General features: G+C 45.0%; 1 protein-coding gene across 1 annotated transcript; it reads left to right on the plus strand.

The window, feature by feature from the left end:
* Window positions 1–3,287: 3,287 nt before the first annotated feature.
* On the plus strand, window positions 3,288–21,664 carry LOC311132170 (phosphatidylinositol 4-kinase beta-like; the record flags this gene model as incomplete). Its single annotated transcript, XM_084165390.1, has 11 exons — window positions 3,288–3,740; window positions 12,384–12,611; window positions 12,877–13,110; window positions 13,245–13,354; window positions 13,475–13,579; window positions 19,737–19,860; window positions 19,974–20,087; window positions 20,353–20,504; window positions 20,794–20,926; window positions 21,171–21,291; window positions 21,444–21,664. The coding sequence occupies 11 exons, from the start codon at window positions 3,288–3,290 to the stop codon at window positions 21,623–21,625; spliced, it is 1,956 nt and encodes a 651-aa protein (XP_084021516.1). The 3' UTR covers window positions 21,626–21,664.
* Between the last annotated feature and the right edge of the window lie 5,455 nt (window positions 21,665–27,119).

A 27,119-nucleotide genomic window follows, 5' to 3' on the forward strand; every position in this document is an offset into this window, starting at 1 on the left:
TTCTCCTCCCAGTAGACTAACTGAATCAAAGCCTCTAACGTTACTGCTAGATAGCCATGTAAACACGAACCTCAGTGGCAGAGCTAAAGCTCATCTGAGATCTTGCATAGGCTGCTGTTTACCATAATCAGGATATTTTTTTACAAACCTTGGCGATACTTTCTCTGTTCTCGATTCGGAAGAAACTTGTCTCTTATGAACATCTGTGTGCAGTTGCAGGTGGAACTCCAAAAAACTGAGAATATTCAGAAAAATATTAAATCCACTTTTTGTATTGAGCGATAAATACCTCTTGCATATGTGTAGATCTTTCTTTTGGTCGCACTGTGGGAAGTGCTGTCGTTAAGGCTACTTCTACAAGCGGCCGCAGCCGCTTCGCATAGAAACGACTAGTTACTGCAACGGTGTTGGGAAATGTGAGATGTGCACAGCTAAAATGCCGAGGACTGTGCAAAAGGTGGATTTAATATATTTTTTGTCGAATTTTCTCTAGTTTTTGGAGTATGCTACCTGTAACTGCACACAGACATTTATAAGAGACACATTTCTTCCTAGGTTAGGGGTCTATAATTGTAAAATAAATGTGTTTGATTGAATAACTAGCCTAATCTAACTATCGTGGTCATACATCTGGACTCTTCATCATCATCATCAACACTTTTAATTACTAAGGAATATTCCTATAGCAACTGGTTGCTAGGGGAAACGAGACGCTAGCATTATCCTCTTGTTGTGAGACTGAGAGGAAGGATTGGAGAAGTGCACGAGGAGGGGTGGGAAGCAGAGAAGACAGGGGAGCATGGTTGAAATTCCACCAAATGGATAAGAAGAGGCAGACAAAGTTTGACACATTTATGTTTTCAGTGGTTGACCGACACGAATGAACGAGTAAACCTTGTTTTAGCCTAGTGAAGTATCACAAATTAATACCTCAGTATTAATTATCCACTGCACGGAATCTCCATGAGGGCACAAGTCTGCATGACGATTTTCGCGTAAAGAGAGGCAGCGCGGGAGAGCTGACTTGTCGCCTGGCAGGTATGTTCTGCTATTTTGAATAAAGCTAGCCATACAGCTAATATAAGTTTTAGGCTATTATTAATTTCGTATAGCTAACTAAATAAATGAAGCTATCTAACAGCAATGCTGTTGTGGGCTTACACATGTAATAATTACAACCAGGAGCCTATAATGGAGGAAGTCAGCTTTTCAGTCAGTCCTATCATTTAAATTGAAAATAGGTTATTATAACACAAGGTAAACACACATTTACAATAATTGTTAGGTCTATGTTATTAGCCAAAAATGTACTGATACAAGTACATAAACATTCATAGCCAGAGGCAACCTAGGCTACACTGCAATTAACACTATACTTATTATACACGCTATGTTCTACAGTGCTGATTCTAAGAACAGGGTTAATTCCCATAAAGTATTAGTATCTCTGTCTCTATCACATACATGCATGGCCAAGGAAGATAGGTTGCATAAACAGATACAAATATAGAGCGATAAGGCGCAAGGGGAAGAGAATAAACAGTGAGAGGGAAAGAATTGGTGAGTACGCTCTGTCCTGCAAATGCCAGAGCACATCAGCGTTGGAGCTACATCTAGTTTGATGTAAGGAAGTAGCCTACTCGATTGCCTATCCAGGGGCCTTGTATGTGATCAGATCAGTTGAAGGTGGGGTTCGTGTGTGAATGTGAGTATGAAAGTGTGAGTATGTATAGCTGTAAGTATGAGAACGTATCAGTGTACCATACCCCGTTCAAAGGCACTTAAATATTTTGTCTTGCCCATTGACCCTCTGAATGGCACACATACACAATCCATGTCTCCAGGCTTTAACCTCTCCTCCCCTTCATCTACGCTGATTTGAAGTGGATTTAACAAGTGACATCAATAGGATAATAGCTTTCCCCTGGTCTGTCATGGAAAGAGCCATCAAAGATGGAGCAGAAAAAGATGGAAAATGAGAGACAGAAGTAGGAGAAGAACAAGAAGTTGGGACAAAAGAGGCATCACAAAGATATGAAGTTTAAGAAGGCCCAGAAGGATTTCATAAAGGAGAAATGGGTCAAGGTAGTCAGAAACAAGTATCTGGCTGCTTTTAAGAGTGAGAACGAGTGGGACAAACTTACACAGAAACGGATTAAAGCTGACTAGAAGAAACAGGAGGACCTCAAGACAAAGGAAGATATGAGAAAGGTGGAAACCAAAGAACACAAAGGCAGCCAGAAGAGAAGAGGCTGCAAGGGAAGAAAAACCTATGATTGGTTTTGGAAAAACTGCAATGGTCCTGCAACAAGTGGAAAATAAATATGTGTGTTTGTATGCGTGAGTAACTTCCATTTTAGTGTCCGGTTCCACTGTAACCCTTTAAGAACATTCAAAAACGTTTCCACAAGAATTAGAAAATGGAGCTTGGCAGGTAAAAACAACAGATATAAAACCAGCTGTGTACAGTATCATTACATATTGGTTGAATGAGTCAATTGTGAAATAATGAATGACATTCACCAGACAAATTAGTCATTGGACACCATGAGTTTGTTTAGATTTTCCTTTACTGACATGACAAATTAAATACAAAGCAAGAAGTGGCGACGATTAAGACTTCAAGGTGTGGTCTAGTACTGTAGTGTGTTGCTGAAATTCCCTCCCCCTGAAGCTACTTCAAAAGGGCCTGTATATCCGACCTTCGCAAAACTGCAGTAACCGCCTGAACTGACCTTTTTTCCGTAAGTACTGTAAATCAAATGCCGACTTCTCATAGTTGGTTCAAGTCCCAGGTTTGCTTAAAAACCTTAGTGTAGTCAACATGATTTTCCTGTGTTTTATATATATTCCACACTGAGGTTGGAATAACAGTGAAATTCTGAAAGATTACAATGCCGTTTTTAGTGTAAGAGCCATTTTAAAAGACGCCTGAAATGTCATTCTATGGTGGTGAGACGAAATGTTGGCCTGCCTGGTGACATCACACCTCCAAACCGCTGTCAATAACAGCTAGTTTTCCCCTCCCCACTCACACCACTCCCAGACAGTCCTATCAAAATTCTTGCTTGAGAAATGTCTCTTTGCTAAGAAGCTATTAGTTTCTTTTTGACCATTTTAATTTAAAATAAATCACAGTAAGGTACTTAATTGTTACCCAGAAACTATTTTAAATTGAGATAAAACAGCTGCATTGGACCTTTAAATGGGACTCTTGTTCTCTTACTCCCATATAGTCATCTTTAACTTTAGCTCAAATTTTAACCAAACTTTTTTGCATCTCCTATATGGACGAGGATATGGGCGACGCCATCCGGCCCTACGTGGTGCACCGCTGCCGCCAGAGCATTGCCTTCTCCCTGCAGACGGCATGGCTGCTCGGCGCCTACTCCTCCGACATGCACATCTCTACCCAGCGCCACTCGCGCGGCACCAAGCTGCGCAAGCTAATCCTCTCAGACGAACTAAAGCCCCACTCAGCTTCTAAAGGTGTGGGTCCCGCCGGTGCTGCGGACGCCAGCCCTGGGCTGCGGGACGTTGCCCACATTCGACACCACCAGCGGCACACCGTGGAGCCGCCCCCGGCCCCCGAAAGCCAAATCATCCCTGCCGATGCCTACCTCTCGCCTTCCAAGCGGACACATCAGCGATCCAAGTCGGACGCCACGCATTGCACAAGCCTGGGGAGTAGCCTCAGGAGAACAGCCAGCAACCCCAAGGTGGAAAGCGGCTACGATGAGGTGAGTACCTTTTTTAACATATTTTGTCATACAAAAAGAGGGAAGGGAGAGTGGGATCAGAGTTGTAGAGTATAGAATGTCTTTGTACGTTTTTAATCTTTAATAGTAGGCCTGTTGCATACATGTTCTCTTTTATAGTCCCTATGGATGATAAAGCACAGGAAACCCTGAGTAACCTGAATACCAAGTTTTTCTCCATCTGTGTGTCAGTAGTAAATGGTTGTCCTACAGAACACTGTGGGATTCAGCAAGGGAAACTTGGATCAGCCATGCTGGAGTGTGCTGAGTCAGCAATACTTTTTATTATTCGCAGGTGCAGCGTTTGCTTGCGACTTGCAGGCTCATCTTCCATGTCTCACAATAATATTACTTGTGCAAAAACTGTTCTGTCAAAATTGAACATTCTTTGGGAGCCCAGGAGTACGAGTTTTGGACATTGAAGAGCGTTATTCCAGCTCTTTCTATGGTCTAGCCAGACTACCCTCAGTCTAACTAATAAAGAAGGGGGTGGGGTTAGGTAGCATCTGTCCCACATCTCCAGAGTTCCCTCCCTATTGTTTTGGGCGTGCAGTGTCCTCCCTCTCCTTTTTGGCTGGACTTCTCAGCCAGATTGCTCTGCAGCTGGTGTCAGAGTGAGGTTGAGGGTGGGTCGCTCTCGAATGGAGAGCTTGGTGAAAAAATGGGTCACTTTCTATCATTGCAGACATTAGATTGTTTAGCAGATGCTATTGTGAGCATGTTTGTGTTGGGGCAGGATTTGTGTCAGTGTTGACGAGTGATATGGTTCTGGTGGAAGTTTTCTGCTTCCTCTTGTCTGGCCTTTCTCTCGGTCTCACTGATTGTCTGGCTTGCAACCTTCTGTCAGCCCTCTCTCTCTCTCATCAGGGGATCAGTTATTTTATGAGAAATCAAATTGGGTAGTTTTAGATGGGACAAGGTCCTGAACTATAGCAGAAAGATGGTCCCTCTCCCCTCGTTCAACGCTTTCTTGGACTCTCCCAGGCATCTTGCTGTGTTATGCATTTTCTCCCTACTACCAATGTTTCCTCTCACCTCTAGTCTCTCTCTCACCTCTCTCTATTCTGTTTTTTTGTGCCTGTTTTTGTCATCCTTTTTAAAAATCCTCTACCCATCCCTCTCTCAGCTAATCTCCTCTCCTTCTCTTTCGCTCTCCCTCACTCTGTTTTCCTTCCCTCCCTTCCCCACGTATGCCTGCATCAAACCTCCCTGCTGATGTTGTTGTGGCCAGTGATCCCTGTTTAATCTGTGTCTGTGCTGTGAAGAATCCTGTAGGGCAGGTGGAGCACATTAACAATCCACAGAATGCAACCAACAGCCCAAAGGAGTTCAAGGGCACTTCGCTTTATTGACTTTGCTCTTTAGGATGTATTAGCAAAGATGGGCAGAAACTGCTTCTCCAATAGAAATCCCCGATCACGCTTGTAGGTGATGTTTTGGCAACGTTAGCTAGCTAAGCTCATGTGCAGAAACACATCGTCGGGTTTAACGGTCGTTTAGGCCGTCAAATCAAAGGCACATAGATTCAAGCTAGGCTTAAGTAGCGGAAACTGTCATTACTACAACCTAATGAAAGTGACAGGTTTTTATTTTCAACAAAAACAACTTTATATCAAAGTTTTTGTCAAATAAAAACCTGTCACTTTCATGAGGTTGTAGTAATGACAGTTTCCGCTACTTAAGCCTAGCTTGAATCTGTGTTGCATTTAGATTTCGAGAAACTTAACAACTAAGAATACATTTTTCACTTCTCCCATTAACTTACCAAACCCTGGTCTGGTCTGCTGAGTCTGCTTCGCAAGCATTATGGGAAGTCTCGCGTGTTGCGCCTCTGGGTTTAGAAACTCTGTGGTATTAGTACACAGTGATCACTAGTTGGATGCCAAGCAGTCCATTTTGCTTTGATAATAAATACTGTACTGATAGTCCTTATTGATAAGGCTTCACACGCCATCTTGTTAGTCCTGGTTATTGGCCTAAGGACTGACCTGACTAATTTTGTTTTGATCTTTTTACTTGGCCTCTGGCTGGATTGCAACAGTGAGGAAAAACCAAGAGCCACCAATCACAGTGAAGAGGAAGAAGAATGCTGTGAAATATGTCCACAATTTTGAGCCGCGCTGTAATGTGAGTGGGACCACCCCCGCAGTGCAGATTGGGTGGGTGTTGCATTACAGCCCTTTTTTGTTTACAGTCTGGGCTCAGCTGTCAGTGCCCAGGTATGCCCTCTCCGCCACAATACTTCCCTCTTCCTGCCCACCTCGCGTAGTCTTGGCAACATAGCCGCCGGGCTGGGGCACTGTGGTGGATTCAGATAGTACCATTTCCCCCCCAGAGTGGGATTCAATGTAAACATACATGAGCAGTTTAACTACAGATGCAGCTGTCGCTTTACACAAATTATTTCTGTTTCTATATACACTACCGTTCAAAAGTTTGGGGTCACTTAGAAATGTCCTTGTTTTTGAAAGAAAAGCATTTTCTTTGTCCATTTTTAAAATAACATCAAATTGATCAGAAATACAGTGTAGACATTGTTAATGTTGTAGCTGGAAACGGCAGATTTTTAATGGAATGTCTACATAGGCGTACAGAGGCCAATTATCAGCAACCATCTGTCCTGTGTTCCAATGGCACGTTGTGTTTGCTAATCCAAGTTTATCATTTTAAAAGGCTAATTGATCATTAGAAAACCATTTTGCAATTATGTTAGCACAGCTGAAAACTGTTGTGCTGATTTTAAAGGAGCAATAAAACTGGCCTTCTTGAGACTAGTTGAGTATCTGGTGCATCAGCAATTGTGGGTTCGATTACAGGCTCAAAATGGCCAGAAACAAACAACTTTCTTCTGAAACTCGTCAGTCTATTCTTGTTCTGAGAAATGAAGGCTATTCCATGCGAGAAATGCCAAGAAACTGAAGATCTTGTACAACGCTGTGTACTACTCCCTTCACAGAACAGCGCTCTAACCAGAATAGAAAGCGCGTATTACACTGTATTTCTGATCAATTTGATGTTATTTTAATGGACGAAAAATTGCTTTTCTTTTGAAAACAAGGACATTTCTAAGTGACCCCAAACTTTTGAACAGTAGTGTGTGTGTGTGTATATATATGTGTGTGTATATATTTGTCAGAATTACATGGCCAGTATTGAATAGAGGAGAATCCTAGCAAATTCTGAGCGTTTGAGAGACTGTTTTACAACCGGAGTATGCAATATTGGTTTCATCAACACACCTGTATCAACTGCATGTCGGCCATTTGCGGTTATACGTGAGTGCCGGTGGAAAGTTTATCTGGATATAGGACATCTGACATGACAATGACATTAATACATGCTAATAGTTAACTAGCGAGAACCAGCCACTCACTATGTTTTGAAATGGCTATCTAGTTAAGTCTATAGGCGATATCATTATTTTACCTGCTGCGCATTGTCTCTCACCCTCTCTCTCCTCTGGCCACTGCCCACCTGAACACATGCAGGTGATGGACACACCATGACTTTTCCAAGATTTTCATTGCTGACCAAAAATTGGCTATAACTGGGTAAATAGCTCACTAACTAGCAATCAATATCAACATGTTCACGTGGAGCTAGTCTCGCTTTGATCTCAAAAACACATCTTGCGACTGCATGATTGAAAGACCAATCGTGCCTGTAGGCCTACAATAACAGAGGACACTTTGATCAAATTCTGATTGGGGTAGCATAATTGTTAGATTTTTAGCGTGATTTATTATTTTTTACTTATCCGTTCGGTCAAGCATCAATGTCGGGCCCAGCATTATTCACTTGAACATAAAGACGTTCGGTGGCAGGCAAATGCCTCAACATTGATTTGACTGCTGTAAAATCAGTTGTAGGTCTTTAGACTGACTTCCTCATCAGATAGGCTAGTACAGAGGAGCTATGCGTTGTCACCCGATTTTAGCTCCGCCCTTACAAAATGGTATTCTAACACGTCGCCCTGTGTTCAACAATCACCTGGACAACAAGTGCAAAGGACGTCTGCTCTACTGCTGACGTACATGCACACAGAGAAAATGCATTTCTGCCACACCTTGTTGTGTTCTGCAGGTAACCCAAGCCTCAGGCTCGGTCTCCCTGTCGACTCTATCCCCAAGGCAGTTGTCATCAGCAACGTGTACTTTGGTTACATGTCTATTGGGTGAGCAGTTACTGTCTATACAGGTACATTCCGGAAAGTATCCTACAGCTAATTGCTCATTTTAGGCTAGACTCCTGAAATGCATTACATATTTGAAAATCTAATCAGCATGAGAATTACATTTTCAGTTATTTGGATCCAGTTGCGGTCAAATACACTATATATATATACAAAAGTATGTGGACACACCTTCAAATTAGTGGATTTGGCTATTTCAGCCACACCTGTTGCTGACAGGTGTATACAATTTAGCACAGCCATGTGATCTCCATAGACAAACCATGGCAGTAGAATTACCTTACTGAAGAGCTCAGTGACTTTCTACGTGGCACCGTCATAGGATGCCACCTTTCCAACAAGTCAGTTTGTCAAATTCCTGCCCTGCTAGAGCTTCCCCGGTAAACTGTAAGTACTGTTATTGTGAAGTGGAAACGTCTAGGAGCAACAACGGCTCAGCCGCAAAGTGGTAGGCCACACAAGCTCACTGAACGAGACCGGCGAGTGCTGAAGCGCATGGCGCATAAAAATCGTCTGTCTCTAAACTGCCTCTGGAAGCAACGTGAAGTGGGTTCCCATGGCCGAGCAGCTGCACACAAGCCTAAGATCACCATACGCAATGCCAAGTGTCGGCTGGAGTGGTGTAAAGCTCACCGCCATTGGACTCTGGAGCAGTGGAAACGCGTTCTCTGGAGTGATGAATCATGCTTCACCATTTGGCAGTCCGACGGACTAATCTAGGTTTGGCGGATGCCAGGAGAACGCTACCTGCCCAAATGCATAGTGCCAACTGTAAAGTTTGGTGGAGGATGAATAATGGCCTGGGGCTGTTTTTCATGGTTCGGGCTAAGCCCTTTAGTTCCAGTGAAGGGAAATCTTAACGCTACAGCATACAATGACATTCTAGACGATTCTGTGCTTCCAACTTTGTGGCAACAGTTTGGGGAAGGCCCTTTCCTGTTTCAGCATGACAATGCCCCTGTGCACAAAGCGAGGTCTGTACAGAAATGGTTTGTTGAGATCGGTGTGGAAGAACTTGACTGGCCTGCACAGAGCCCTGTCCTCAACCCCATCGAACACCTTTGGGATGAATTGGAACGCTGACTGCGAGCCAGGCCTAATCTCCCAACATCAGTGCCCGACCTCACGAATGCTCTTGTGGTTGAGTAGAAGCAAGTACCCGCAGCAATGTTCCAACATCTTCCAACATGCCCACGATTTTGTAATGAGATATTTGACAAGCAGGTGTCTACATACTTTTGGGAATGTAGTGTATATTGTCACCCTTGCACTTTACAATGGAGTGCAATAGAGCAGAAGACTCGTTTGCTACAACACCTTGCTTGTTTCAGCAAGGAGCAAAGTTTCATCATGTTGTTGAGTCCATGAATAGTTGTTCCACAAAAAAAAAGACGGGTTATTTTATTTTCGTGCCGGCTTCATCCATAACCGAGTGGCGCAGTGGTCTAAGGCACTGCATCTCAGTGCTTGAGGTGTCACTACAGACCCCCTGGTTCGATTCCAGGCTGTATCACAACTTGCTGTGATTGGGAGTCCCATAGGGCGGTGCAGAATTGGCCCAGCGTCGTCTGGGTTTGGCTGGTGTAGGCCGTCATTGTAAATAAGAATATGTTCTTAACTGACTTTGCCTAGTTAAATAAAGGTAAAATATATACGGTAATTGTGCCAGCCCTAACAGGACTCGACTCTATATGATAGAGCAGATATCCACTCTACCTTTTCAAATCTATGAATTACATTTTGGGAAGTGTTACCCAGCCACTTGGAACACCAATTATTTTGCATCGTTAAGCATGGGTCCAGAATCAGTTGTTTTGAATAGGGAAATCCGATCCCAGTAACACTCGGGGACCCTTCCTCAACAGAACGTCCTGTCCACTCTGGAAGTGATGTCAGGAAGTCATGACGTTTGGTCATGATCCAGAAAATACACTTCTTCACAGGAAAGGCATTTTGACATTTGACTACAAAAGTAGAATGCTAAGGAAGCTGCTTGGTTTGCCTGTCAACACAAAAAGACCAAGGAAATGCTATGAAATACAGGTTCCTCGTCCTGGAAAATCTGTGGTTTTGAATAGGCCTAACTAGGGCTGTGGCGGTCATGAAATTTTGGCAGGCGGTAATTGTCATGCAAATGACTGCCGGTCTCACGGTAATTGACCGTTAAGTAACATAAACATGTTTAGCGCGCTTTTGGAACATCTAGATTTTAAAAAGTCAAAGTACATTTTTAATATAGCCATCACAATAAAATCCATTATTGATTTAGTTGTGATAGGCTTATAAACCAGGGAATGTCTTAGAAATCAAAACATAAAGGGCTGCATGATGCAACTCTATATATTGATGATTTGGAGAGGGGGAGATCTAATCAATGGAAGATGGAATTAAAAGTGAAATGAGAGGCTAACACGACCAAAAGCCAACGGGTATGCTGCTATTTACGCTATAGTCTGAGTGGAGTTATGTGTAGGCTAACTGTAGGACGGTGAAAAGCGCAGTAATGTTATGGCTAGGCTCAATTAGCCGAGTTAGCTAGCTTCTCTCAGTTTGATACAGTCAAGACAGGTACTGAATAATCGGATTGGATGATAAATAACTAGCAAGAAGTTAACAGTGGTTGCGGTCTCTCTCTCAGGCTCATGGTGCTTACTCATACATTCACACACACACCGAACGGCCTCCACTCCCTAACAGCCTCGCTCTCGCTCTCTCCCCTCCCATGGGTCCGGTTGAATAAAGTAGCAAAACAATTGGCTTTTCTGCTGCTTCCCTCACTCGGATCAGACCAGTTGTCCTTTCGGGAGAGTTTTTAAAAATGTATGCATATTGGGTCCGGGGCTTTCCCGTGTCCATTTCGGAACAGGAACTGTAACTCCCATAATTATTTGTCCTCATCATTCAGATTATTCAAATTAAATCATGATGTGATTAGAGGGACAATAGAGCACTGAGTTCCAGGCCATTAGCAAGTTTGGTAGGCTATCCATCAGCACCGTTCATTTGCGCAGTTTTGGATTGGGAGTACCTTTACCAACGGGAATTTAACTGCGGTCACGACTCGTGACTGGCGGTAATAAGGTCACCGCAACAGCCCTAGCCCTAATCTGTGTGTCAACGCCACCTCTAGGCTCTGTTTCAATGTCCACACCAACTAGCACATGTATGCATTGGGCATGATTTCTTTGTGGTATAAAAGTATGGACATTGGCATGTAGTGCAATGGTCTCAACCCCTTGTGTTGTTTTTCTCTCTGTAATCGGATAACTTGCTTCATGTTTTTGAAAAATGCTTCTGGGAGTTTTGGAATGGGGAGACTCAGCTAAATGTAAAGACACCTGGAGTAACCTTTACTGAAGGAGAGTCAGTCAAAGTCAGTCATAATTACACACGTTTACACATTTTACATGGTAGTCCTAAGCAACAAATACGCCACTGGCAGTAGTTCATGTGGCAAAAATTGGCCTACCTGGTATTAAAGGTAGACTCAGTGGGATGACGTAGATGCAGAAAGTAAACAGCATAGTGGGTCAATTTCCACAACAACTAAGAGTGTTGAAGTGCAAGGCTCAACTTCTCCGCTGTTTTGGTCCCTTGGCTACCATGCTGTAACAGTGCGACTGTGTGAGCAAAGTATTTTATCTCGCTCATCTCAATATCTGCGGTGCTGCTCGTGGCAACATACATTTCACTGAGTCTACCTTTAACTAAGAACTAACAAATTAACCTTTTTTTCTTGTGTGTTAAGTATTTTAACAAAAATGTTAACTGTCCCATATGTTAGCCTACTTAATTGGAACTTGTTTCCATAACAAAACAAAATGTAAGTACTTTCTTTATATAGTAACCTTATGATTGAGATGTTATCTAATTTCAAAGTAGCCTTAATGGTGGACTGTAGAACAAAGGACTTCCTAGATTTGTACTTTGACCTACTATAATGGTATTGAATATTGCTCATACTTTAAATATGAAGATATTGGACACCATAAGTTGACTAAACATCTCCAAGGCCCAAGAGCTTGTTTGGTATCTGGGTTTCGCTCAAGTCTCTCATTTTAACCATTGTGGTACTGATCTCTGGTGCTGGAATGTGGTACTGCAATGGGTTGACATAATTTAATTTATTTGCTTCTTTCTCCCTGTGCCCATGCATTCTTAGTCTTATACTTCCCCTTGGTTTTCTCTTCAGATTCCGCTCCTAAAACATCCTTCTTTCAATTCCCATCATACCCATCTTCCTCCCTCCTTTCTCAGCCTCTTTTTTTTTTTGTGTGTGTGTAGTCATTCATGGAAGGACCCTAAAAAAAAGATGTGCCACTTGTTATTTGCTGTAGCTTGTTGTAAATGTCTTCAGAACACAAAAAGACATCTGTCTTGATCTAGATTCTAACCATCTCTCCTCCTCCTAACCTCGCTCCTCCTCTCTGTAGCCGTTGCGCCTGACGCTGCAGAGGGAGTTCATCAAGTCTCTGATGGGCATCGGAAAGCGGCTGGCCACGCTGCCCACCAAGGAGCAGAAGACCTGGCAGCTCATCTCAGAGCTGTCACAGCTCAACCACAAGCTGCCAGCCCGCGTCTGGCTGCCCACTGCAGCCTTCGACCACCACGTGGTGCGCGTTCCCCACACACAGGCCGTGGTGCTCAACTCCAAAGATAAGGTGAGGCAACTTGTTGTAATACACATGTATAAGGAGGTACACACACACACAACAGGCTCCAAAAACAAGGTGACCAGAATGCCTAGTAGTTTGACACGATTAATTAGTTAACTCATTTGTTAGTTTGTTATTTATTTCTGAGGAGCCTGGAGTTTAGATGGAGTGGGCCCCAATGCTCTTTGTCAATGGGACTTCCTGCATAAATGTACCTTACAAAAATAGGTCTAGAACTCCAGTGACCTCTTCATTCTCCCCTTCCTCTCAGGCCCCGTACATCATCTACGTGGAGGTGCTGGAGTGCGAGAGGTTCGAGACGTCCGGCATTCCCCTGCGCATCCCGGAGACATGCATCCGCAGCGCCCGCTCTGTGGACAACCTCCTCCCGGAGTGCGTTGGCATCACAGCCGAGCAGCGCGCCGGCAGTTTCTCCACCGTGCCCAACTACGACAACGACGACGAGGCCTGGGCAGTGGATGACATCGGCAAGTTGGAAGTGGAGGTGGGTACCCATGGCAACCACATGGTGGCACCGTCTGACTTTAAGTCACATTTTGATGACTAGGTTGTTGGGGAAGGAGGAGGTGAATCAGATATGAATGTACTTTTAACTCTGGGGTCCTTCTATGGTTTCAGCTCCCAGAAGGCCACACCAGTAGCAGTGACAACATCTCCCAGTTCTCTGTGGACAGCATCACCAGCACGGAGAGCAAGGAGCCTGTCTTCATCGCCGCTGGCGACATCAGGTACAGGGTCACTGCCTGACAGAATTGCCCTGCTAGCTTGTAGTTTCTCTTTAAGACTTTCTTGTTATAGAGTTTTGGTCTGGATAGCTGTTTTACAACCGCATGTTTCTTTTGTCTTAGGCGACGTCTATCAGAGAACCTGGCCCACACCCCCACAACGTTCCGGAAAGATCCGGAGGACCCGTCCGCTGTGGCGCTCAAGGAGCCCTGGCAGGAGAAAGTCAGGTGGGTGATTGGTACATAGAAATATACACTGCTCAAAAAAATTAAGGGAACACTAAAATAACACATCCTAGATCTGAATGAATGAAATGATCTTATTAAATACTTTTTTCTTTACATAGTTGAATGTGCTGACAACAAAATCACACAAAAATTATCAATGGAAATCAAATTTATCAACATTTACATTACATTTTAGTCATTTAGCAGACGCTCTTATCCAGAGCGACTTACAGGAGCAATTAGGGTTAAGTGCCTTGCTCAAGGGCACATTAACGTCATTTAGCAGACGCTCTTAGCCAGAGCGACTCACAAATTGGTGCGTTCACCCTATAGCCAGTGGGATAACCACTTTACAATTTGGGGCGGGGGGGGGGGTTAGAAGGAATACTTTATCCTATCCCAGGTATTCCTTAAAGAGGTGGGGTTTCAAATGTCTCCGGAAGGTGGTAAATGACTCCGCTGTCCTGGCGTCGTGAGGGAGCTTGTTCCACCATTGGGGTGCCAGAGCAGCGAACAGTTTTGACTGGGCTGAGCGGGAGCTATGCTTCCGCAGAGGAAGGGGAGCCAGCAGGCCAGAGGTGGATGAACGCAATGCCCTCGTTTGGGTGTAGGGACTGATCAGAGCCTGAAGGTACAGAGGTGCCGTTCCCCTCACTGCTCCATAGGCAAGCACCATGGTATTGTAGCGGATGCGAGCTTCAACTGGAAGCCAGTGGAGTGTGCGGAGGAGGGGGGTGACGTGAGAGAACTTGGGAAGGTTGAACACCAGACGGGCTGCGGCATTCTGGATGAGTTGTAGGGGTTTAATGGCACAGGCAGGGAGGCCAGCCAACAGCGAGTTGCAGTAGTCCAGACGGGAGATGACAAGTGCCTGGATTAGGACCTGTGCCGCTTCCTGTGTAAGGCAGGGTCGTACTCTCCGAATGTTGTAGAGCATGAACCTGCAGGAGCGGGTCACCGCCTTGATGTTGGCGGAGAACGACAGGGTGTTGTCCAGGGTCACGCCTAGGCTCTTCGCACTCTGGGAGGAGGACACAGCGGAGTTGTCAACCGTGATGGCGAGATCATGGAACGGGCAGTCCTTCCCCGGGAGGAAGAGCAGCTCCGTCTTGCCAGGGTTCAGCTTGAGGTGGTGATCCGTCATCCATACTGATATGTCTGCCAGACATGCAGAGATGCGATTCGCCACCTGGTTATCAGAAGGGGGAAAGGAGAAGATTAGTTGTGTATCGTCAGCGTAGCAATGATAGGAAAGGCCATGTGAGGATATGACAGAGCCAAGTGACTTGGTGTATAGGGAGAAAAGGAGAGGGCCTAGAACTGAGCCCTGGGGGACACCAGTGGTGAGAGCACGTGGTGCGGAGACAGCTTCTCGCCACGCCACTTGGTAGGAGCGACCGGTCAGGTAGGACGCAATCCAGGAGTGAGCCGCGCCGGAGATGCCCAGCTCGGAGAGGGTGGAGAGGAGGATCTGATGGTTCACAGTATCAAAGGCAGCAGACAGGTCTAGAAGGACAAGAGCAGAGGAGAGAGAGTTAGCTTTAGCAGTGCGGAGAGTCTCCGTGACACAGAGAAGAGCAGTCTCAGTTGAATGACCAGTCCTGAAACCTGATTGGTTTGGATCAAGAAGGTCATTCTGAGAGAGATAGCAAGAGAGTTGGCTAAAGACGGCACGCTCAATAGTTTTGGAAAGAAAAGAAAGAAGGGATACTGGTCTGTAGTTGTTGACATCAGTGGGGTCGAGTGTTGGTTTTTTGAGAAGGGGAGCAACTCTCGCTCTCTTGAAGACGGAAGGGACATGGCCAGCGGTCAAGGATGAGTTGATCAGCGAGGTGAGGTAGGGGAGAAGGTCACCGGAGATGGTCTGGAGAAGGGAGGAGGGGATGGGGTCAAGCGGGCAGGTTGTTGGGCGGCCTGCAGTCACAAGTCGCAGGATTTTATCTGGAGAGAGAGGGGAGAAAGAAGTCAGAGCATAGGGTAGGGCAGTGTGAGCAGGACCAGCAGTGTCATTAGACTTAACAAACGAGGATCGGATGTCGTCAACCTTCTTTTCAAAGTGGTTGACGAAGTCATCCACAGAGAGAGAGGAGGGGGGGGGGGGGGGGGGGGGGGGGGAGGATTCAGGAGGGAGGAAAATGTGGCAAAGAGCTTCCTAGGGTTAGAGGCAGATGCTTGGAATTTAGAGTGGTAGAAGGTGGCCTTAGCAGCAGAAACAGATGAAGAAAATGTAGAGAGGAGGGAGTGAAAAGATGCCAGGTCGGCAGGGAGTTTAGTTTTCTTCCATTTCCGCTCCGCTGCCCGGAGCTCTGTTCTGTGAGCTCGCAATGAGTCATCAAGCCACGGAGCTGGAGGGGAGGACCGAGCCGGCCGGGAGGATAGGGGACACAGAGAGTCAAAGGATGCAGAAAGGGAGGAGAGGAGGGTTGAGGAGGCAGAATCAGGAGATTGGAGGGAGAAGGATTGAGCAGAGGGAAGAGATGATAGGATGGAAGAGGAGAGAGTAGTGGGAGAGAGAGAGCGAAGGTTGCGGCGGCGCATTACCATCTGTGTAGGGGCAGAGTGAGTAGTGTGGGAGGAGAGCGAGAGAGAAAAGGAAACAAAGTAGTGGTCGGAGACATGGAGGGGAGTTGCAGTGAGATTAGTAGAGGAGCAGCATCTAGTGAAGATGAGGTCAAGCGTATTGCCTGCCTTGTGAGTAGGGGGGGACGGTGAGAGGGTGAGGTCAAAAGAGGAGAGGAGTGGAAAGAAGGAGGCAGAGAGAAATGAGTCAAATGTGGACATAGGGAGGTTGAAATCCCCCAAAACTGTGAGGGGTGAGCCATCCTCAGGGAAGGAACTTATCAAGGCGTCAAGCTCATTGATGAACTCTCCAAGGGAACCTGGAGGGCGATAGATGACAAGGATATTAAGCTTAAATGGGCTAGTGACTGTGACAGCATGGAATTCAAATGAGGAGATAGACAGATGGGTTAGGGGAAAAATTGAGAATGTCCACTTGGGAGAGATGAGGATTCCTGTACCACCACCCCTCTGACCAGATGCTCTCGGGGTATGCGAGAACACATGGTCAGACGAGGAGAGAGCAGTAGGAGTAGCAGTGTTTTCAGTGGTGATCCATGTTTCCGTCAGCGCCAGGAAGTCGAGGGACTGGAGGTTGGCATAGGCTGGGATGAAGTCAGCTTTGTTGGCAGCAGAACGGCAGTTCCAGAGGCTGCCTGCGACCTGGAACTCCACGTGGGTGGTGCGTGCAGGGACCACCAGGTTAGAGAGGCAGCAGCTACGCGGTGTGGTGCGTTTGTGTAGCCTGTGCAGAGAGGAGAGAACAGGGATAGGCAGAGGCATAGTTGACAGGCTGTAGCAAATGGCTACAAAAATGCAGAGGAGATCGGAATGAAATGAGCTAAGCATCTGGGAGCGGAGAGAGCAGGGCCTCCCTCACCAAAAACTTCTACCTCAGAAACTAAAATTGTTTCACTGAACCACCCGAACAAAAACTCTCCCAACTTCCGCCTTTAGAAATCAGAATTGTTGTGAACCACAGCGGTTCAATGTTTAAAGGAATAGACTCAACCCACTTTATTCAGCTAGCCAACTATGACACCATAGCTAACTAGCAAGCTAGCATCCAATAACAATAACACACCGTTTAGCACCAACACTTGGTCACAACAAACCACCAATAGTGTGATAACACACTAAACAGATCATTCGTGTCTGTGTCAAGTTCCTTTCATGACGCAGCAATGATTAGACGTTGGCTAGCTAGGACAAGTATATTGTATTTAGCTACTACCGTACAGTTAGCTGGTCGTGTTGGGTAGCTAGCAATGGCCACTGTGTTGACTTTGTTTGAAGAACGGCTAGCTAGCTAGCTTCGTGCTACACCCGGCACACAATGGCTATTGTGTTGACTCTGACTCTGTTCGAAAAAATGGCTAGGTAGCTCGCTTCGTGCTACAGCCGGCACTGCCAAGACACAGTAACTACACACAACAACCCACGATGCCTAGCTATGACGCCGTAGCTAACTTGCAAGCCATCATCCATTAACACACAATTTAGCATCAATACTTGGTTACAACAAACTGCCAAGAGTGTGTTAGCACACTAAACAGATAATTCAAGTCCGTGTCTAGTTCCTTTCATAACGCATAACGCAGCAAAAAATTAAACGTTGGCTAGCAGCACATTAACATTGGAACCAGCTCTCCAGCGTTGCTAATCGTTACCAGTAGCTACCCGCTAGCTAGCTAGCCTCGTGCTTCGATACTAACCTACAATTACCTACGGAAACCTACAATAACAACATTACTAACCTATAATAAATACAATACCTAACTACGGCTAACTACCTACCTACGATCTAATACATGGTTAAGCAAAAAATTAAACGTTGGCTAGCACTACATTAACATTGGAACCAGCTCTCCAGCGTTGCTAATCGTTACCAGTAGCTACCCGCTAGCTAGCTAGCCTCGTGCTTCGATACTAACCTACAATTACCTACGGAAACCTACAATAACAACATTACTAACCTATAATAAATACAATACCTAACTACAGCTAACTACCTACCTACGATCTAATACATGGTTAAGCTTTACTCAACACCATATGAGAAGATTACCTCCTGCTTACCTCCAGCTAGAGAAAAACACGGCGGTCTGGATTTGGCGGTCTGGATTTGGAGTCACCCTCAAAATTAAAAAGTGGAAAACCACACTACAGGCTGATCCATCTTTGCTGTAATGTCCTTAAAACAAGTCAAAATGAGGCTCAGTAGTGTGTGTGTGTGGCCTCCACGTGCCTGTATGCCCTCCCTACAACGCCTGGGCATGCTCCTGATGAGGTGGCGGATGGTCTCCTGAGGGATCTCCTCCCAGACCTGAACTAAAGCATCCGCCAACTCCTGGACAGTCTGTGGTGCAACGTGGCGTTGGTGGATGGAGCGAGACATGATGTCCCAGATGTGCTCAATTGGATTCAGTCATAGCATCAATGCCTTCCTCTTGCAGGAACTGCTGACACACTCCAGCCACATGAGGTCTAGCATTGTCTTGCATTAGGAGGAACCCAGGGCCAGCATATGGTCTCACAAAGGGTCTGAGGATCTCATCTCGGTACCTAATGGCAGTCAGGCTACCTCTGGCGAGCACATGGAGGGCTGTGCGGCCCCCCAAAGAAATGCCACCCCACACCATGACTGACCCACCGCCAAACCGGTCATGCTGGAGGATGTTGCAGGCAGCAGAACGTTCTCCACGGCGTCTCCAGACTCTGTCACGTCTGTCACATGTGCTCAGTGTGAACCTGCTTTCATCTGTGAAGAGCACAGTGCGAATTTGCCAATCTTGGTGTTCTCTGGCAAATGCCAAACGTCCTGCACGGTGTTGGGCTGTAAGCACAACCCCCACCCTCAGGGAGTCTGTTTCTGACCGTTTGAGCAGACACATGCACATTTGTGGCCTGCTGGAGGTCATTTTGCAGGGCTCTGGCAGTGCTCCTCCTGCTCCTCCTTGCACAAAGGCGGAGGTAGCGGTCCTGCTGCTGGGTTGTTGCCCTCCTACGGCCTCCTCCACGTCTCCTGATGTACTGGCCTGTCTCCTGGTAGCGCCTCCATGCTCTGGACACTACGCTTAGACACAGCAAACCTTCTTGCCACAGCTCGCATTGATGTGCCATCCTGGATGAGATGCACTACCTGAGCCACTTGTGTGGGTTGTAGACTCCGTCTCATGCTACCACTACCAAAACATCAGCCAGGAAGCATAGGAACTGAGAAGTGGTCTGTGGTCACCACCTGCAGAACCACTCCTTTATTGGGGGTGTCTTGCTAATTGCCTATAATTTCCACCTGTTGTCTATTCCATTTGCACAACAGCATGTGAAATATATTGTCAATCAGTGTTGCTTCCTAAGTGGACAGTTTGATTTCACAGAAGTGTGATTGACTTGGAGTTACATTGTGTTGTTTAAGTGTTCCCTTAATTTTTTTGAGCAGTGTAATTACTAGAAGAGACAAAATGGATGGGCATACACAATCCCCCACCCGAGGATACATGTCTGTCCCACTTAGTGCAGCGAAGACAACACATTGTGGCATTGTAAAGTCATTTGCTGTGTCTCACTATTTCTTTCCGCTCTCTCCATCCCTCAGGCGGATAAGGGAGGGCTCCCCTTACGGTCACCTGCCAAACTGGCGGCTGCTGTCGGTCATCGTGAAGTGTGGGGACGACCTGAGGCAAGAGCTACTGGCCTTCCAGGTGCTCAGCCAGCTACAGGTACTTGACTCTCCACAGTAGAGTCCCATTCCACAGAAATGCTCTGAATTATTTATTCTTATTAGCATTCATTCAATCACTAATTCGCTCCACTACTCCCCTTTCCTCTCCAGTCCATCTGGGAGCAGGAGCACGTCCCCCTGTGGATCAAGCCCTATAAGATCCTGGTGATGTCATCGGACAGCGGGATGATCGAGCCCGTGCTGAACGCTGTCTCTCTGCACCAGGTGAGCAGAGAAAATGAGATGGACCCAATTGTGCACTTGAAATCTCATGACAAAGTTGCCTAACAATAACTTCAAGCCGAGTTGTTTAGCTATGTAATCCAGTACCTCTTGGGATGAAAGATTTTGATAATCTAAGTAATGGTTGATCACGCACTGGAATTTCGTGTCAGTTGCTAATTCTAATGGAATGCCGTGTCGGTAGCTTTTTCTAATGGAATACTGTGTCTGTTACTATTTCATACAAAATGATGTTTCTGTGCTCCAGGTGAGGAAGCAGAGCCAGCTGTCTCTGCTGGACTACTTCCTGCAGGAGCACGGCAGCTACACCACCGAGGCCTTCCTCACCGCCCAGTGCAACTTTGTGGAGAGCTGCGCCGGCTACAGTCTCATCTGCTACCTGCTGCAGGTTAAAGACAGGTGGGCAGCCCTCCCTTTTCACCCCTCTTCAGTTTCACTCGTTACATTACTCACATGTTCCATTTCCCCTCTTAGCTTCCTTTGTCTTTGAGCCTGTTTGGCTACATTTACACAGGCTGCACAATTCTGATCTTTTGCCAATAATTGGGCAGAAGGTCAGAATTGGGCTGCCTGTGTAAACACAGTTTTTGTGGTCTGATATCAACTACCACATCCCACCCTCTCCTCTATTCCTTTACCCTTTACTCAGTTCCCCTATCCCTCTTATCTCCTTTCTGTCTTTCCCCAGACACAATGGAAACATCCTCCTGGACTCGGAGGGCCACATAATCCACATTGACTTTGGCTTCATCCTGTCCAGCTCGCCCAGGAACCTGGGCTTTGAGACCTCCGCTTTTAAGCTCACCAGCGAATTTGTGGATGTGAGTCAAATGAATTATACTGCATGCGAATTTGCATTGTCATATAAGTGTAAACTGGAGAACACTGTGGAATTGATCATACAATCTAGCTAGAAACCTCACAAAATGTTCACTGCATAAATGCATACATTTGTTAGTGTTCAAAGATGCTATTAGCGAGTTTGCTGGTTAGCTGCAGTAGCCTGCATAACCTGTTGGTTTTTTATGTGTAAAGACTAACCTCTGTTGTCTGTGGTTCTCTCAGGTGATGGGAGGCCTGGATGGAGACATGTTCAACTACTACAAGATGCTGATGCTCCAGGGCCTGATAGCTGCTCGCAAACACATGGAGAAGGTGGTCCAAATAGTGGAGATCATGCAGCAAGGTACTGTTAGCTAAAACGGTATATTAGCATGACCAGTGTGTTGTGGTGTTTTTCCATAAACATTATCTATCTGCCTGGTTTCTCTGTGGTCTTGGGATTGCAACTCCTCTGACTCCCTCTCCCTGGGTCTCCCCTCTCTCCTCCCCCACCAGGCTCTCACCTACCCTGCTTCCATGGCTCCAGCACCATCCGCTACCTGAAGGAACGTTTCCACATGAGCCTGACGGAGGAGCAGCTACAGGTGCTGGTGGAGCAGATGGTGGATGGCTCCATGCGCTCCATCACCACCAAGCTTTACGACGGCTTCCAGTACTTCACCAACGGCATCATGTGAACAGTTCGACACCAAACTCTACTACATGGGACAACCACATGGGAGAGCAAGTAAAAATACATATAAAGATGGTGGTGAACATGTGCATATGGACTCACGCATGTGTGCTTGCCATAGCAGCACATTTAGGAAAATGGACTTGTGTATAGACTAGTGCTACAGGACCTGTTTGCAAACTCGGTATGTTCTTTGTCTTAGACGGACCACTGTTTACCCCCTCCTTGTTTTGGCCTTGTGGAGGGGGAGTCCGCACCTCCTCTCCCTCTTGTCCTCCTATCCATAGGACATTTACCGCATTGACTGTTCTAAAACGAGGCATAACGCACAGTTCAAATCACACACGAAAAGGATAAGTATCAATATCGGAGAAGGTACTTCATTGAAAAGGGGGAGGGGCAATGTGGGAGTGGTCTATATTCAGAGGAGCCAAGAAGACTTTTCTCAGAATGGATGAAAAATGAATAACTGTAGATCAATTGTGCAAGAGCATCACAAAGCAGTACATATAGAATATGGATTCTTAGAGCAAAATTGACTTTGAGAAGTTGAGAAACCACTATGTAACGACAACGAAAGCACAAGACATATCAATTGCTGAGGTTTTCTAATGGACATTTTCTTTGTTCTCTGAAAGTTCTGTGGTTATCAAGAATGAGCCAACCCAAAGAGAGGGGAAAAAGGACTATAACAACCATTGGTGTATGAGTGTTATCTGTCTGGAAAACAACTCCTTAATCCAAGGTTTTTATGTGTTTTGAACGATGTTTAAACTTGAACTGGAAAATTGAACTAGGACCAACTAATCTCTTATTAGGGGTCCAAGCATGCAGCAAAGCTGCTGGTTGTATGTGTTTTTGTTCCCATCCTTAATAGCAGGTGCAGTTTCATTTCAATCTGGGTTTTGGACAACTGGGGCTCATTCAGTAGAGCACATCTGTAACGCACTTAGTGTTATAGATAGAAATGCAATGAATAGAAAAGAGACTGTTCTCTATCGTCACAGTTCAATTCTCTAGGGACTCTTGTCCTTACTGAATAAGCTCCATGCAACAGTCTGTCTAGTATGTGAAACCATCAGGAAAGGGCAGGACATTTTACCATTTGAATATGCCGACTGTGTCATACCAACATGCATCATGTAGATATTTTCTAGTTTTACTCTGTAAACCACCATACTTGAAGGAACATTAATGTAGTAATGAGCCTCATGCACTTGATGACAGTTATGTTGAACCAAAATGGCTACCTGTGGTTAAATTTACAAAACCATTACAATGGATTTATGCAAAAACTCAACATTGCTGTTCCACTAATGTTAGTCTTTAATCTCTAACGAAATGTGTATATTAACACATTATTATTATTGTATGTTATGTTAACTTAGGTTGCATATTTAAAGAATGCTCAAATGTTCCTCTGGTTGGCTCTCGGATGCATTCCTGTGAATAACTCGGGTGTCACGCTCTGGCTCCGGGACTCTGTATGTTGAGCCAGGGTGTGTTCGTTCTGTGTGGGTTGTTTCTATGTTGGGTGTTCTAGGTTGTTGTTTTCTGTGTTGGCCTAAGTGACTCCCAATCAGAGGCAACGAGTGTCAGCTGTTTGCTGGCTGTCTCTGATTGGGAGCCATATTTAAACTGTCTGTTTTCACTTTGTGTTTGTGGGTTCTTGTTTCGAGTTGGTTGTGTTATACCATGTACTGTCACGTTTCCGTCTTTTGTTGTTTTTGATATCGTTTCGATTAATAAATGAGTATGTTTGCCTGCAACGCTGCGCCTTGGTCTACTCCTTACCCTGACGTTCGTGACATCGGGCCAATCCAGAGAGAGGGTTGTCCTTGAGCAGATTATGTAAATAATGGGAGTGTTTCTCTCATTCCTCTGTCTGTTGGACTGTTTTATTTCTCCTTGTTTTGAACAGTATGAGCTCGCTATCACAAGTCAACTTCCTTGATTTATGTGAATTTTTAAAATATTACTTCTTTTTTTTTTCAGTCTCAAACACAAGCATGTATTCAGTATTGAAGAGAGCGGTTTCAAGAGCTACATGCTTGGATAACTTATTATCTGCTCATGTCTTATGTTTGAAAGCTAAGTCGTTGGTGGGGGGCTTTTGTGTGTAGGAAAATGGACAACTTGTCTCTCCAAAATGCAGTCATTCCTGTGAGCAAACAGATGCCTTGATGTACGGGAGGTACAACTTTTATCAATGCAACAGTTGGGACAAGGGTGTACAGGTCATGTACCCAGGAAGTGCTTTTATCAGTTTAACACTCCTGCTTACTTTTCTCTAAATACTACTTCATTGCCTTTCCCTTCATTCATTCCAACCCAAACATTATTCTGTAAGATTATATAAATAACTAAAGTGCATTTATCTTTGCTGGAGCGGGTTCTGTCAGTCAAACCTGGGTGTTGATTTTGATGTCTCCCCATTCAGAACCATGGAGAAGCAGAATTTTTGTCTTCGTCCAGTGTCACACCAGATAAATGATTGTCCATTCAGATGGCCCTGAGGCCAAGGGGTATATTCAGTGCAGAACAATGTTCAGACTGCTCCAGATAGAAATGTATTGTATAGATCACACTTGTTTCAAATCGAAAGTGATGTCTGCTCTATATGTACAGTGGGGCAAAAAAGTATTTAGTCAGCCCCCAATTGTGCATGTTCTCCCACTTAAAAAGATGAGAGAGGCCTGTAATTTTCATCATAGTTACACGTCAACTATGACAGACAAATTGAGAAAAAAAAATCCAGAAAATCCCATTGTAGGATTTTTAATGAATTTATTTGCAAATTATGGTGGAAAATAAGTATTTGGTCACCTACAAACAAGCAAGATTTCTGGCTCTCACAGACCTGTAACTTCTTCATTAAGAGGCTACTCTGTCCTCCACTCGTTACCTGTATTAATGGCACCTGTTTGAACTTGTTATCAGTATAAAAGACACCTGTCCACAACCTCAAACAGTCACACTCCAAACTTCACAATGGCCAAGACCAAAGAGCTGTCAAAGGACACCAAAAACAACATTGTAGACCTGCACCAGGCTGGGAAGACTGAATCTGCAACAGGTAAGCAGCTTGGTTTGAAGAAATCAACTGTGGGAGCAATTATTAGGAAATGGAAGACATACAAGACCACTGATAATCTCCCTCGATCTGGGGCTCCATGCAAGATCTCACCCCGTGGGGTCAAAATGATCACAAGAACGGTGAGCAAAAATCCCAGAACCACACGGGGGGATCTAGTGAAAGACCTGCTGAGAGCTGGGACCAAAGTAACAAAGCCAACCATCAGTAACACACTACGCCGCCAGGGACTCAAATCCTGCAGTGCGAGACGTGTCCCCCTGCTTAAGCCAGTACATGTCCAGGCCCGTCTGAAGTGCATTTGGATGATCCAGAAGAGGATTGGGAGAATGTCATATGGTCAGATGAAACCAAAATATAACTTTTTGGTAAAAACTCAACTCGTCATGTTTGGAGGACAAAGAATGCTGAGTTGCATTCAAAGAACACCATACCTACTGTGAAGCATGGGGTTGGAAACATCATGCTTTGGGGCTGTTTTTCTGCAAAGGGACCAGGACGACTGATCCGTGTAAAGGAAAGAATGAATGGGGCCATGTATCGTGAGATTTTGAGTGAAACCCTCCTTCCATCAGCATGGGCATTGAAGATGAAACGTGGCTGGGTCTTTCAGCATGACAATGATCCCAAACACACCGCCCGGGCAACGAAGGAGTGGCTTCGTAAGAAGCATTTCAAGGTCCTGGAGTGGCCTAGCCAGTCTCCAGATCTCAACCCCATAGAAAATATTTGGAGGGAGTTGAAAGTCTGTGTTGCCCAGCGACAGCCCCAAAACATCACTGCTCTAGAGGAGATCTGCATGGAGGAATGGGCCAAAATACCAGCAACAGTGTGTGAAAACCTTGTGAAGACTTACAGAAAACGTTTGACCTGTGTCATTGCCAACAAAGGGTATATAACAAAGTATTGAGAAACTTTTGTTATTGACCAAATACTTATTTTCCACCATCATATGCCAATAAATTCATTAAAAATCCTACAATGTGATTTTCTGGATTTTTTTTTCTATTTTTGTCTGTCATAGTTGATGTGTACCTATGATGAAAATTACAGGCCTCTCTCATCTTTTTAAGTGGGAGAACTTGCACAATTGGTGGCTGACTAAATACTTTTTTTCCCCACTGTATTTATTCCAGTAAATTAACTATGGTTGATATGGAGTGCCTTGACCTTGATACTAAAGACATTTAGAATGTACAGGGGAAGAAATATTGTCCACTTTACATTGTATCAAAACACTAACACTTAAGAAGCGTTCTAATTCTGTTTCACTTTTCATTCACGTGGTACAGAGACTGACCTTTTATGATGTCGAGACTAAATGCATGACTCATTCAATAAATCGGAAATTGTTTAGTTTTTTACTTTTCTTGGTTTTTAACATTTTGATAAATATTACATATATAGACATTCATTCAGACTAGTAGTTTGTGTTGCAGTAGATTTATACAGTTTCCCATAAAGGATAGACTAGCCTCGACTATTGTTAGTTCAGCAGTTTAATATGGAATGACGCTCAACGTGCTATGGTAGGCTATTGTAATCAACTGGCGATTTTAAATAAATATTATGAATACTAATAATTTGCAGCGCTGATGCCACTATGGCTGTGTTGAGACGGGCAGCCCAATTCTAGTATGTTCACTAGTTGGTCTTTTGACTGATCAGTTCTGATGTGATTGGTCAAAAGACCAATTAGTGAAGAAATATCAGAATGGGGCTGCCTGTGTGAATGCAGCCAATAACTTCTAATGCTAGGGTTATAGCTACTTTGTCTGGGCATGGACTCTACAAGGTGTCGAAAGCGTTCCACAGGGATGCTGGCCCATGTTGACTCCAATGCGTCCCACAGTTGTCTCAAGTTGGCTGGATGTCCTTGGGCCATTCTTGATACACACGGGAAACAGTTGAGGGTGAACAACCCAGCAGCGTTGCAGTCATTGACACACTCAAACCGCATGTGCCTGGCACCTACTACTAGGGGTGTAACGATTCGTTTTAACAACGATTCGATTTGTATCACGATTCGTGGTTGTCGATACGATTCAAGGACGATATTGGTTCATTTAGAACGATACGATCCGAAACGATTCAGTGACTTGAAATCGATTCAGTAACCTTTTAGCCAAAAAATTCAACCAGTGTGACTGAAATAAATACCTGGATACTGGACAGTGCAGGTGAAGTTTCCTAGATTCCTGTTTCTTGTAAGGACCGCAATGGTGGCTTGATAATTTCTAGCTCGTCGGCTTCTCCTCTGTCATCCGCCATGCTATGCTTTGTTGTCTTGGCGCCTTTGCGCTGCTGCTGGCGCGATGACGTCACGGATAGGCAGAGTGAATCGAGTAATGTTTAAAGCCTTTATCATTAAAAGTGCTAAGAAAAAACATCCATATAAAGTCTG

The sequence above is a fragment of the Coregonus lavaretus genome (assembly GCF_964263955.1).
Source record: "Coregonus lavaretus genome assembly, chromosome: 7".
NCBI lineage: Eukaryota > Metazoa > Chordata > Actinopteri > Salmoniformes > Salmonidae > Coregonus > Coregonus lavaretus.